General features: G+C 34.5%; 1 protein-coding gene across 8 annotated transcripts in view; it reads left to right on the top strand.

Annotated features, from left to right (window-relative positions):
* LOC122566577 (nuclear hormone receptor FTZ-F1 beta) overlaps nt 1–13615 on the top strand; it is a 31010-nt gene extending 17395 nt beyond the window's left edge. For 2 of the 8 annotated variants that reach the window (XR_006316559.1, XR_006316556.1), the window contains exons 3-9: nt 455–888; nt 1456–1800; nt 2896–3577; nt 5597–6480; nt 7703–7996; nt 8446–8600; nt 9436–13615. Coding sequence is in view for 1 of the 8 variants with exons in the window: in XM_043724045.1 (XP_043579980.1) it covers nt 455–888; nt 1456–1800; nt 2896–3577; nt 5597–6480; nt 7703–7969 (2612 nt within the window). In the remaining 7 variants the exon portion in view is untranslated. Of the gene's footprint in view, nt 1–454; nt 889–1455; nt 1801–2895; nt 3578–5596; nt 6481–7325; nt 7438–7504; nt 7997–8445; nt 8772–9435 lie in introns of those variants that run through there. The other 6 variants (XR_006316558.1, XR_006316557.1, XR_006316561.1 and 3 more) reach the window with 6 other exon arrangements.
* Nucleotides 13616–14209: the final 594 nt, after the last annotated feature.

Raw genomic sequence — 14209 nt, 5'->3', positions numbered from 1 at the left:
AATAGAAAATTTGTACGTTTATTGGAATATCTACTGTATATATATATATATATAGTATCTGCTATACTAGAAAATGCTTAGTAAAACACAAAACAGTTGTGATAGGGTATAGTTAGGTATAGTTAGATATTAGGTATAGCCAGATATTTCGATCTTAATTTCATCGAAAAAATATTTCGCTCTAGCCTCGGTGGCCTGTTTTACAGATCGGTGTATAAGAGAAAAAGAATTTTTGGTCTCTCAGTTGTGTTTGAAAATACAGAGGCGATCTTTGGGCGAGGATCGTACACTGTATCGGAAATGGTATAATTCTGCCTAATGAAATTCTTTTCCATCTCATAGCTTACGCTATAGCCAATGATAGCGGTATTTTTGGTAGGAAATGTTCGCTTCGTCGTTTATTAGCCGCGATGAAACTGTTAAATCTAACGAAACTGTCTGATGGAATTTTCAGGCAAGGGTATATGCAAGTATCTTGGCGGCCAGAATGGCGTGACAGTATCGGTAGTGTCAAACTGTGGCTCCATACTGGGATGTGGAAACGCGAATGTTGTATCTACCACGGGGATAGGCAGTAACACCGGCACACAGAGTATTGGCATCGGAGTGAACATCCTTGACCAGAGCACGGCGGATGATGACGCGGAGGACAGCGACGTTGAGATAAGCAAAATCGACTTCCGAGGGGTGAATTTGCGTACGAAGAAGAAACGAGACGTGTCTGGTAGTCAGAGTCAAAGCGGGGAGAAAATCGGCGATGGAGAGGTCGAGGATGGGAACGGTTGTTACGACGGAAGCGATGCGTCTCAGCAACAACCGGAGAGGCCCATGTCATGGGAGGGAGAACTATCCGATCAAGAAATGTCTTCCAATACGATTACAAATCAAGTACGTGCCCTGAGTAACTATTACTGTAACTAAGTGTTATTTTCTAAGCACTCGATGAAGCTAAACCATTTGAAGACCAGCATACCATATAAGAACATATAATATAAGAACAGCGTAATAATCGGTAGACTGCAGCTCTTTTTTTAAGCATTTCTTAGGATACTTGAAATTATCAACAACGACAACAACGACAAAAATATGGTATTACTCGTTCTAATATTTAGTTCGGAATGATAATAAGGACGATTAACGATGAAATCCAATCCAAATATGTAGGTTAACGATAGGTTAACGATAGGTTAATGATAGGCCCGAGTACGTGGCAAGCAGGTTCCAACGTGGTCCAGCTAAATTTCAACTCTCTACGAGTATCTGTTTCGAAAAAAAGAGTCAGCGATACTTTCGAACAGATTCGTATCTATCTATTTGTATATCTAAGGGTAGGGTACTTGGAGAAGCGAAAAAGTACTAGGCTTCGACCTAACTGAGCTTTTCGTCATTTTCCTAAATGAAACGCGTCTTTGGTATATGGCATTTTTATTAACGAAACTATTTATTTTATCACAGGATACACACGAGGACACGTCAATGGAGGGTGTTCAAGTATGTGGCGCGAGTCCCGGGCCAATGGAACAAAAGTTTCCCATAAAACCAGAACCAGATTTTCAGTCCAACCCAGGTTTCACATTTGGCTCTTTTCACGACACCGGATTACCTCTGAATCACGGCCAGCAAATACAACAACAACAGCAACAACAGCGCAACATTGAGAATCTTGAACAAACACAACAAAACGATTTGCCTCTTCTCGTAGGAAAGTTACTTGGTGGTTACAATAGTTCGACTCCGAATCACAGTCCAGTGTTGAATCCTAGACACCATTTAACAAAGCATAGCCACACGAGATCGCAGGTAATAGAAACCAGCGTGTTTCTTTAATTTTATCCGTGTATTGATTTTGAAATTCGTCGCTCCATCGCTTCATAAACATCCAGTATGAGCGTTCCTATTATTCCGTCGTAAAATAGTGAAAGAAGTAGTGAATTAATTAAGAATATGCAAATTTATGGAACACGTAACGCGTAACTTGCCGATTCGCTTGTATCGTTAATTATTGTGCAAAAGCAAAAGCTGTTCAATCTGTTTCTTCTTGAAATTGATATTTACGTTATCGTTATTTCCTATAACAGCTCTTATTACGTTCTATCGTAATAAAGCATTTGTAAGTCTACGTGTATGTGATAGCTTTCTCGAATTATTATTCGTGAAATTTTGCCTCGTAAAAGTTTTCGACGTAAAAGTTACAACATTCCTAGGCACCATTTACGTACATATATACAGCAAACATTTTGAAATCTCGTTAGCACTGTAACGAGACGCGATTACGCTGATTATATTGGTAAAGCTCGAAACGGATCTGAAAATATAAACGTATAAAATTTACATTACATTATTCGTTCGTTAAAAATATTCATTCGTCAATTCCTCGTTACAAGATATACAAACGTCTCGTAACTTGTTCTTTTCGTTTCTCGCTTTCATATTTTATCGTTAAAATCACGTTATCAGTCACGTTATCGGTACTTTTTCCAATTTTCCAGTTTCCAATAAATCCTTTAACGCGCAAAGTCAATTTACCATAGTATAGAGATATCCTTTTTCAATAATCGTTCTCAATCGTTGAATACTAAAATATACAATTGTATGTATTAATATTTAAACGTGGGTATTTGTAATTGATAAATTTATAAAGGATACTGCTGTTCTCTGCAAAAAAATGTTCTCATATTGAAACTATATTTTAGGAAAAACTTATAAATTATAAAATAGTATGTAATGTAGATTATAAAATCTAGCAAAAGTTGTATTTACAAGCTGTACTTACTCGTATTAGAAAATAATAATACAGTTAATACGCGTTAAGCAACCAAGATCCTATACACGCGATTAAATACAAACGATAAAAGTACCATTACCACGCCTCCTGACACCTTGAAAACTTTTCAGGTGCCGTCACCGGACTCGGCCATTCATTCCGCATACAGCGTATTCAGCTCCCCGACGCAAAGCCCTCACGCAACTCGCCACTCCCCCCTGGGCGCGGCAAGTCCAGTTCCATCTTCGTCGCTATCCTTGTCGCGACACAGTTTCAACAATTCCACTTCCTCGTTGTCGCTCTCGTTGTCACACTCCCTCTCGAGAAACAATTCGGACGCCTCGAGCAGCTGCTACAGCTACGGCTCTCTCAGCCCACCCACACACTCGCCCGTCCAGCAACCGAGACATCCGCAGCATCACCAGCATCAAGTTGCTCAAGGAAGCCCACTTCATCTGCCAGCAACCGCTTCTCCCGCCATTACTCATCACTACGCTTCCTCTGCACCGGGTTCTGAGCTATCTCCAGAAGGACACGCTGCTACAGACGATCAGGAAGACTGTAGAATACCCTCGGCACCGTCTGGTATATCCACAAGGCAGCAACTAATCAATACCCCGTGTCCAATTTGCGGGGATAAGATCAGTGGTTTTCATTATGGAATATTCTCGTGCGAGTCGTGCAAGGGATTTTTCAAACGCACCGTCCAGAATCGAAAGAATTATGTGTGCCTTAGAGGCGCGGGCTGTCCAGTCACCGTTGTTACCAGGAAAAAATGCCCCGCCTGCAGATTCGAAAAGTGCCTCAATATGGGTAAGACGAGTGAAAGTTGTTGTCGCGTTTATTCGTCGACTAATTTTACCTGGATAACTCATAGATTTCAGATTATTTAAGATAATTGAGTCACGCATCTTTTAATTGTAGAATCATTCCAATAAAGCAACAACCGATTCGGATCAGGGTTAGTTTCGCATCGAGCTTACGATCAATAAGATTATTTGAAACAAGGGTCTTAAAACATTAATTGGAAAAGTGCAAATCCGAGATTTCCATGCATTTTAAATGATATTCTTTTTCTTCTACGTTTTACGTCGCATCGTCTGCAACATCGTTAGCGACCATCTTTAAGATAATTTATTACGTTCCTTGTATAATCCTGTAATGGTTCACAGCTGTCTCCGGTTTTCTTATATTATATTATAGTGATAATTTGACGACGTTTAGTCTTTTCATGCGAGATTATTATTTTAGGCGTTTCATACGGGCAATCCATAATTTTATCCATATATATATATATATATATATATGTGTGTGTGATAATATATATGATAAGGCGTTTGACAGTTGCGTTTCCAAGCGAATAGCATAAATTATTATAGGATATTATTCGATACAGAATTTCAGATCTGATTCTTTCTTTGACCAATAAAGTTAGTCGATGAATGTCTCCGAAACTTTTGTTAACTTTTGTTAACGGTGACGAGATTTTTTCTATTGCAAGTGAGCGTCAGGCCGTTGGTAAAAGATATTGTCGTTGATAGCAATCAGGAACAGCGCGATGCGGACGACTGGATAGATGGATTTGCCAGGAAATTTGTTATAAAGGCTGTGTTCATTGATTTTTAGATCGACGAGAGTATTTACACGACACTTGCAGATCGACTTGCATATCGTATCGTGCGCTCTTTCAATGCCTATGCGTCACGCGCGTTTCTCTCAATGATAATCTAAAGGTCTCTAGACTTGAACGGTGTCGTTCAAGTTCGTGTTGCTTTTGTTCTAAGCGATAGTTGATTCGTAGAAATCAACCAACTCTTTCGTTGATTATCTTTTCTAAAAGCTCGCACATAGTGTTGGTGAGCGCTGTTGCCTTTGTACGATAGCTTTCTGGTTTATGCTTGTTGTTTTTATTTGCTTTAAAAATAGCTACAACAATTGCTTTCCTCCGGTTGTTGGGCAAGATTCTGTGGATCCATATAATTGAAAGTCTTGAGGAGGTGATTCGTTTCAGGTGGGTGTGTTTTCAGGGCTATCATTTGTTTTCATCTGAATAACGCAAAACGTTTCGTAGAACGTTTTCATAGTCTGTTTTAATCGAAAAGAAGAATGGACAATACTGTTACTGTTGCTAGAATTTCTCTGAAAATGCGCTTGCGACATCCCTTTCAGGTTTCTTATGTTCGGCTAATGTTGTGCCGCATATTGTTAGATCCATTGCACTGACAGATTCATTGCTCGTATCGAAGTGGGTTACTGATTTGGCTTAAGATTTGTCTTGACGCTGATTTGTTTGTTTCTACTGTTTCTACAGTTAGATAGAATCGAGTGACGTAGCTCTTGTCTTTTAGGCTTTTCTTAGTATTAGCAGATTCTCTCTCTCTCTCTCTCTCTCTCTCTCTCTCTCTCTCTCTCTCTCTCTCTCTCGTCCAAGTGTATATGCAAATTTTACCATTTGAAATCCTTAATATAAATCTTATTGCTTTCGGTCCTATTACAGTGTACAGTGATACAGTGATATTATGAGCTTGCGGTCCTTGGTAAACAAGAATTCGTGCTTCATGGCGTTTGCATATGACTTGTTTGACCGTGGAACGTTGTTACGAATTGAATTACCTATTGCGGTGTAGAGAGACAGACGAGATACTTTTGTACTCGGCAGTTTGCTTATACTTATACGCTTTTATCATTTCTAAATATATACATTTTAAACAGCGTATAAGAATTACTGATATTAGAACTAGATTTTAGAAGAAACGTAAATTATCAAACATACAAATTGCTACTACTTATTTTACAAAATTGTGAGAATTGTGTAATTCTGATTATTGATAGGTATGAAGCTCGAGGCGATTAGGGAGGATCGCACCAGGGGTGGCAGAAGTACCTATCAGTGTACATATACTTTTCCACCAAATTTTGTCGGTAGTCCTGCAAGTAACATGTCCAGCGACAAATTAGCTGCCGGAGGAAATTGTAGTCCAGCTCCAGCTGGTAACGAACATCACTATCCGGCAAGGCACCATTCGAATCACTCGCATAAGATGCAAATGGTACCGCAACTTCTACAGGATATCATGGACGTAGAGCACTTGTGGCATTACAATGATAACGATCGTATGACTGGGATTCAAAACGCAGGAACGAATCTTACTAGAAACAACGATTCAATGTTATTGAGCGTTAGAAGTAACGGAGGATCTGGAATAGAGAACGACACAGGTTCAGGTATCGAGTGTTCCTCCAATAGAACTACAGGAAATGGTAATCCTAGTAATAGAAGAGATAACAGATCATGCTCCAATGTTTCTACTGTTGGTAACGAACAGCATGCTGCATCCGTTGGTAACAGTTCTCAAATCAACAATACGAATTGTAATCCAACTCAACATCCTGATTTTCTGTCGAACCTCTGCAATATCGCTGATCATCGACTCTACAAAATAGTGAAGTGGTGCAAGAGTTTGCCGTTATTTAAAAACATTTCGATCGATGATCAGATCTGTCTGTTGATTAATTCTTGGTGCGAGCTACTGCTCTTCTCATGCTGCTTTCGCAGTATGAGCACTCCCGGTGAAATTAGAGTGTCTCTCGGTAAGTCGATTACACTGGAACAAGCTAGGCAGCTTGGCTTAGCGACCTGCATCGAGAGGATGCTTGCATTTACTAACAATTTGAGAAGGCTCCGAGTAGATCAGTACGAATACGTGGCGATGAAGGTAATTACTTTTCCTTCGTTTACTTATTCTCTGAGCTTTTTATTAACAAATGTTTCAACGGTCACATTAATAGACAGAGAGCATGATTACTCGTGAAAAATACATTCAAAGTAGTAGCAATAAGAATCTTTTGAATCAGACTTTCTTTCTGAAAATTTACCGATAAAAATTAGGAATTCAGCTTGAAAATTGTTAATAAACTTGTTCCTATTTTTCTTTCGCTCTTTTCTTTCAATCATTTTAATATAAATCGTTTTAATATCGTTCACATAGAAACCTAGTAATAAATAGATCTTGTAATAATCTGACTGAATAAATCGGTATTATATCAAGGAAAAATATATTCTTGTGCTTAATGTAATGATAGGTATATTGCCTAACTACGAAGAAATAGCGCTATATAAATAGCTATATGCCACAATATGAAAAAACGTTATACCTGAGTTTCTCCGACCTTTCGAATGGTTTTGAATATTTTGCCTAATATTTTACACGATTTTTACTGCAAAATTACAGTAAAACACGATATTCTGCTCAAAAGTCAATTTTACTGATTTTACAGAAAACGTGCTAAACAAAAACAAAAAAAGAGTAACTTAAAAAGCAGTAATATTATCCTTGAATCGCTTTAAATTTTCAAGCTGTTTAGATAGCTGCGAAAAGTTTATATTGATTTGCTATATGGATTGATTTTTCAACAGATAACTGCTACTTTTCTATAGTTGGGCTCATCAACTATAGAAATCACTATTAATTTAGAAGATAAAAACTATTTCATATTTTTCATTTTATCGTATCAAAAAAAAAAAAAAAAAAAAACAACAACACCTAATATTCTATTTCAGGCACTGTAACGTCATTTTTACAACTTTTAATTTCTTATTCAAATAAATTTAACACTCCGATGGCGACGCGATGTCTGGATCCATTCGGATCGTCATTCTACACAATTGGAAGGTAAAGAAACTCTGTAACAACTCGAAAAGGAGAAATTATTGTCACTCGTATCATGAGATTTTTGTAGACGTAAGAAAATAACCATTCTAAGATGAAAAGCTAAATGCATTGGGATCCGGGGAGACACAGGCAATGAGCCACGCGAACCCCTTGGCCGTCCGCCCTCGGAGTGTTAATAAAAAGTTATGCTATAACCGAATAGCTAATACACTGATATAATACGCTGATTATAAAACTAACACGTTTCATTTTTCATTATTTATAGGTAATAGTACTGTTGACCTCTGATACAAGTGAACTGAAAGAACCTGAAAAAGTTAGAGCATCTCAGGAAAAGGCTTTACAAGCATTGCAACAATATACTATCGCAAGGTACCCAGAAATGCCTGCTAAATTTGGTGAACTATTATTGAGAATTCCAGATTTACAAAGAACATGCCAAGCAGGAAAGGAATTATTAAGTGCTAAACGTGCTGAAGGAGAAGGCAGCTCGTTTAATCTGTTGATGGAATTGTTGAGAGGAGATCACTGAATCGCTATTACCACATTGAACAATGCCGTAAGTTAATCATTAAATTTATAAAACCGACATATATAATATATGGCATAAATGGTAGTTTACTTTAATTAATATACAGAATTGTCACTCTAGTACAGATATGGGCAAGTTTTAACACTCACCTATCATAGTCGAAAATCTATAATAGTAATACTGTCGTCTACTCGATCTGATCAATTTTGATCGTGCACCTGAATTAGTTTTTAATACAAACAAATATTTACTAAAGTGTAACACCTTTTTAGCACTTTTTTTAACTCTCATAAACTTCGATGTTTCGATTCAATTGTTATCAACCTCTAGATAAAGTTCTGTTATTTTCTGCGTATTTGAATATTATTTTATTTTAATATTAAGCTTGATATTTATTGCCACATTGTTCCACACCTATGAACTATTTTATTACCTGTACCAGTAACATTATTTCTATTCTTTTTTTATCTTTTCAGAAATATTAGAAATTAGGCTTTCCAATGATTTCTATCCTATATGATAAGTTTATTGATAGATAGATCTATTTACAATGGATTAAACAGGAAACGGTTGATGGTTATTTAACGTGAACTAAATACACTAATGTGCTAGAACTAAGACGACTAAATGGGTAATACACAACTCACAAGTAATAGCTTACAACTCGTAACAACTCGGCAACTCAACTCTCGATTTCTCACAACTCGACTCTTCGCAACTCGACTCTCCACTCACGACTCTCCAACTCGACTCTCAACTCACGACTCCCCTCAACTCGACTCATCACCACTCGACTCTCCAGGTAACGGCCCCCCCCCCCGCTCCCTCCCCCGGTAACAATTCCCAGGCCCTTTTGGCCTAACGGCACTTAGGCTTCCTCGCAATATTGTTTATGGTTCAGCCGATATTTCTTAGGCCATTTGTCCACGATACTACATTTCTGCGTTCATACACATGGTCATACATTGTGCGATCGCACAGAACCGCTGATTATTATCTGATTAACTTTTCTTTTTTTCTTTTTTTTTTCTTTTTTTTTTCTTGTTACATTATACTATCACAAATAGCTAAGAAATTGTATAAACTATTAACCCTATGCACTGCGAATTTTATTTCAATTTCGTTACCAGCAGCTCCCAACTCTTTCGAATGTTTTATTTGAAATTTACTTTAGCAAAAAAATACGACAATTTAAATAAATAAAGGAAGAAACGAATTCACTTAAATACCAGTTTTATTCATACTGTTGTTGTATTTTGTAATTTTTAAGTGTAAACAATTTCCAGGATGCAATCCTGGTTTTCTTTCGCACGTTTCACAAAAAAATGTGGGACTGAAAGAACTAATAAAAACTGATGTCGAGTCACACTCGACATAGGAGTGCAAAGGGTTAATAGTAATAGCAAATATAAAGCTATTTAGGAAAATAGATCTTTTACTATATATAACTTGAATGATTTTTTCAGATTCCATGCTTATGAGGTCCATAAGTTCAGGGAATCGGATGTATTAAATAATCAAGGAGTAGCAGAAATGTACATGAAACAAAACCATAAACATTGCAGTCCATGATACATTAATTCTGGGTGAAGGGACTACATTCTTGTAAGACTAATTAGAGGTTCACTGTTTAATGCATGAAGCAAATGAGAAATGATGTTTCGTTTCTCTATATTTTTTTGTTTTTGTTCTTTTTTTAAAATTGAAATTACTTTCACGGGGATGTTGCATAATACAACTCCACCTTGAAACATAACGAATTTCGAAGCGGCCTGTGGTATGCTCGAAATATTCAGCATGCATATTTCTATGCAAAAGAGACTGAAAGTATAATTGAAGCAGAGATGCAGAGCATTTACTTTTACAATAATATCAATGTACAGAGATAGAAAGATTAAGAGAGAGAGAGAGAGAGAGAGAGAGAGAGAGAGAGGGAAAGGAAGAATGAAAGAGAGAGTGAAAGAGAGCACAAGAGAGAGAGAGAGAGAGAGAGAGAGAGAGAGAGAGAGTGAGAGTGAGAGTTGGTATCAAATAGCATGAAAATGCTAAATTTTATTAGGTAGGTTCAAGTAAACGACGAATACAGAGTTTTAACCTTGATAATTATTATTATTATTATTATAATAAAACAACCAGTATTTTGTATTGTTCTGCGCTTACTTAAAAATAAGACATAGAATGATGTCTTATGTCCCGGTAATGGAAGTGTACTTAAAACATGAGTCGACCAATTGTTTACTTATAGAGCAGTTAATCGTGTAATAATTAATAGGTAATAACATTTAGCTTATCAACAGAACATTATAATTTTTATCTATTACACAAATACATTTTTTTTTATTCTCTGTACGTTTTATTAACACGCCGACAACGGATGAAAGATTTCGTACGATAGCTTGATACATACATATCTTTTTAAACCGCGTGGAACGATTTCTGATATTCTTTTTCTTGTAAATGAATTTTATCTTGAGACGACACACGTTTTCAAATTCTATGTTACATTCAGTGAAGTTTTTGTCGGATTTTTATAAAAATGACGTTTGTTTGTTGTTAAAATTTTACGATTATTTTATTGTTTAGAAACTAAGACAGTTTACGTTTGGTTTATTATGTTTATTTAAAAAATATGTATCCTTTGTCGTAATGAAACTAGAATGTTAGTACCAGTGATTAAGGATTTTTATAAAAGATGAATATAAAATTATATTTGCAATATTTGGAAAATTCAATTATATTCATCGAGTAGATTATCGAAAGGAAAAGTTAATTTGTTATTCGTTTAATGTCACGTTGTTAAACAAAAGATATAATGAAAATTATTAAATTATTATGAAAGTTGGAAAAGTATAATGAAATATTGCGCTTTCGTTGTTAACTGGTGCAATTTCTTATTTTGAATAGATGTGTAAAATTTTTTTATAAAAAAAATTAGTCGTAAAATGGACGAGTTGGAGCTTCCTGTTTAAAATGAAGAATACTCATCTCTATTCGTTGGTACTATAATGAGACTGTCATATCAACGCATTATTCTTTTTATTAACGCAGCAATTAAGTTTCTTTTGATTCATCGATAAGAATATTACAACATGCAATATTTAATAATAACAGTAATAATAACTTGTAAGAATCGTCTTCCCATCTTTATAGCAGATTTCCTTGTGCAGAAAGTGTAGGTTGACCTGTTATATACAGAGTGTTCAAGAAATATGATAAAATATGATAAAAGACATGACAAAGACATTTTCAATCATTTTGATTTCAATTGTACTATTACGATACAGCTAATACAAGCTTGTTTTTAAGATATTGAGATATTTAATAAAATAAACCTCTTATTTATCAATTTTAATGAAACACTCTGTGTAAACATACATATTGACATATTGTGTGCGTCGTGAAACATTTTGTTTGTAAAGTTTAGTTTCCTCGTCGAATATCAAATTCTTATTGTACTTCTCATTCGAAAAATATTCTCGCTTGTTAGCCATTTAATGTGTTACATACTCTTCAGGTTTCAATACCGTATAATTTTTCATAATAAGATTTTCTTCCCTGTAGAGGCCAACTTCTCTATTTCCAAGGAATCTTTTTAAATAGTTCTTACTTAGTATTTGAATAACAAACAGGATTAAAGCAAAACTTCTGTCATATCTATCTATAAAATATATCAATGGTAATACAACTTATCTGAATCTGTAGTAACCTACTGAGAAAATAATTCCTGAGAAAAAACATTGTTTTGCTATAATTAGTTATTGCCATTGTAATTATTCAAAAGAAAGGGAAAGCTATATTATGGCGAAAGATACAGAGGATTATGCGGTAAAGAATGTGTACGCCATTCAGGTTACAATTTTTAATAATGAACTATGTATAAATAGAAATTCGCCCGTTAAAAGAAGTATTATTAGTACATTAGTTAGTGAAATACTACGAAAAAAATTACTGAAATATTTGTGCCTTCGATAAAATTTTGTATTTTAATCCTCTTTCGTAATGCGAGGTAGACACGAGAACAATTATATTAAGAACATCGTGTAGAGATAATATAAATATATAAAACCAACAAGCAACAGTCTGATTAAAATTATTAGTCAATGAAGCATTCTCTAACGAAATGATTATCGAACTTTCGATAAGATTATTTCTCTGTTTCAAAGAAACTGAAAAGCATCCAATGCTTCTAACATCCGTCTTTGATTGATTCGAAATTGATTCGAAATTGATTCGAAAATTTGCTCTATTCTATTTTATCGATCGACGAAATCGAAAAAATATAATCGAAAATATAATATATCTTGGCATATATTATATTTCACATCTACCATAATTAAACAATCTTTTAATCATACATTGAATAAAGAGAGAATCGCGATTGGTAGCTAAAACAATTATAAAAATAAAATTTAACCAGTAAAGTCTTTCACTTTTAATTAGTTTAATTCAATGTCAATTATTCTGTATATGGTAGTGCTAAATTTTAATTAACTATTTATATGAAAGAATTAAAATTTATTTTAGATCGGAAGTTTTGTACCAATTAAAAGGAAATATAAATTATATGACGCTGCTGTAAATATAAAAGTACAGAATAATAGTTTTCTGTAACGTATGTATAAAAGATAGGGAGGGACGAAGAGATTGATGAGTCTGATAAACGAATAAATTTAAACGTAGGAGGAAGAGGGAGAAAAGGCACGTGCACGAAAAAGAGAATATCTGTGAATGCATAACATTAATTTAAACGAAAGTGCGCGGAATAAAATTATAATGACGTTATATTTATATTTAACTCGTTAAAAAAATAATCGATTGTGATCTAAATTTGATAAAAGAAAAGAAAACAAAACAAAACAAAACAAAGGAATATATCCAGACGTTTATAGCTTAATCAACTTTGTTTCATGTCCACTCAACTATGACGAAAACTTTAGTTTAAGCACAGTTTTATTTAATTGATCCTCGATTAAAACTCCGATAATAACAATAATAATCGTCTTCCGTTTGCAAAGATATAGTATTAATTATATAATAACAATAATAACAAAATTGGTCAAAATTTCTTCGCCAATCATGACAATATACATATACGCTCAAAATTGTGGAATTCATTAATATACATCGATCAAAGAGCTTAAATACAGAGTACATTATAATGATTAATACACATATATGTACATGTGCGTGTTGAGACTAAAGAAATCGTATGCTAGAAATAATAAATGTTACTCGCGCATAGTTTAATATGTAACCTTTAATAGGATTATCAAAGCGGAGCGGAGAAAATTTTTATATCAGATGCAAAGATATTAATGAACTTTATATCATGCACGATGAACTGACTTGCATTTATTTTTCTTCCTATACTATCGTATTTCGTGTTTTGTTTGTAATAATCCTTTTTCTTTTCATAAGAACACGATCATTTCTAAGGTAAGACAGGTGAATAACTTAGATTATCGACAAAAATATTTGCTTGTCAAGTCAGTTAATCGGATGAAAGCAGATTGCGAAAATATTATAATCACGAAAATACTTCATATTCCCAATATAGAAAGATGGCTATTTAAACGCAATTAGAGGATAATTTTATACATACAATACAACATGTTCAATACGAAATAAATAAATTTTTATAAAGTATCGTATTCTGTTCTTACTGTTGAATTAATTTCCGATATTTCCCAATTCAAACGTGTAATTTGATTCTTATTTCATCATACATATCATATATATCAAATAGTTTTCTTCAAAATTCTTCATACCTATTTACATTTAGGATTTATACATAATATATGTTACGTAAATTAGAATCCATCCTTCAGCCGAGGCGGCCACTAGCTGTGCAAATATAATTAGTCGCACCGCGATAATTTTCATTGTTATAAAATATATTCAAGTCGAGACGTTCCTTATATGTAACCTGTTACTTCAGTCTTATAATCAGTTCAACCACCTCTATTATCCTAAACGAAGTAGCGGATCGATCATTTCGTGGCGTCGATTATCTAATCGTAACAGGAATTTACGACTCTCGTTGACGCGATCTACCGCGACCGCTAACGGTCGAACAACATACATACATCTTTATACTTTGCACTGTAAAAATTGAAAAAATATGACAGATGGATAATTAGGATAATAAATAACATTATATTATAATAATTATAAAAAAGACATGTAAATATTACTGACATTTTGATTAAATTTGAAGTAAAGAAATTAGAGCCGTGAATA

The sequence above is a fragment of the Bombus pyrosoma genome, linkage group LG4 (genome assembly GCF_014825855.1).
Source record: "Bombus pyrosoma isolate SC7728 linkage group LG4, ASM1482585v1, whole genome shotgun sequence".
Taxonomy (NCBI): Eukaryota; Metazoa; Arthropoda; class Insecta; order Hymenoptera; family Apidae; genus Bombus; species Bombus pyrosoma.
Note: the sequence above shows the minus strand (reverse complement) of the source record. Positions and strands in the feature narration are given on the sequence as shown.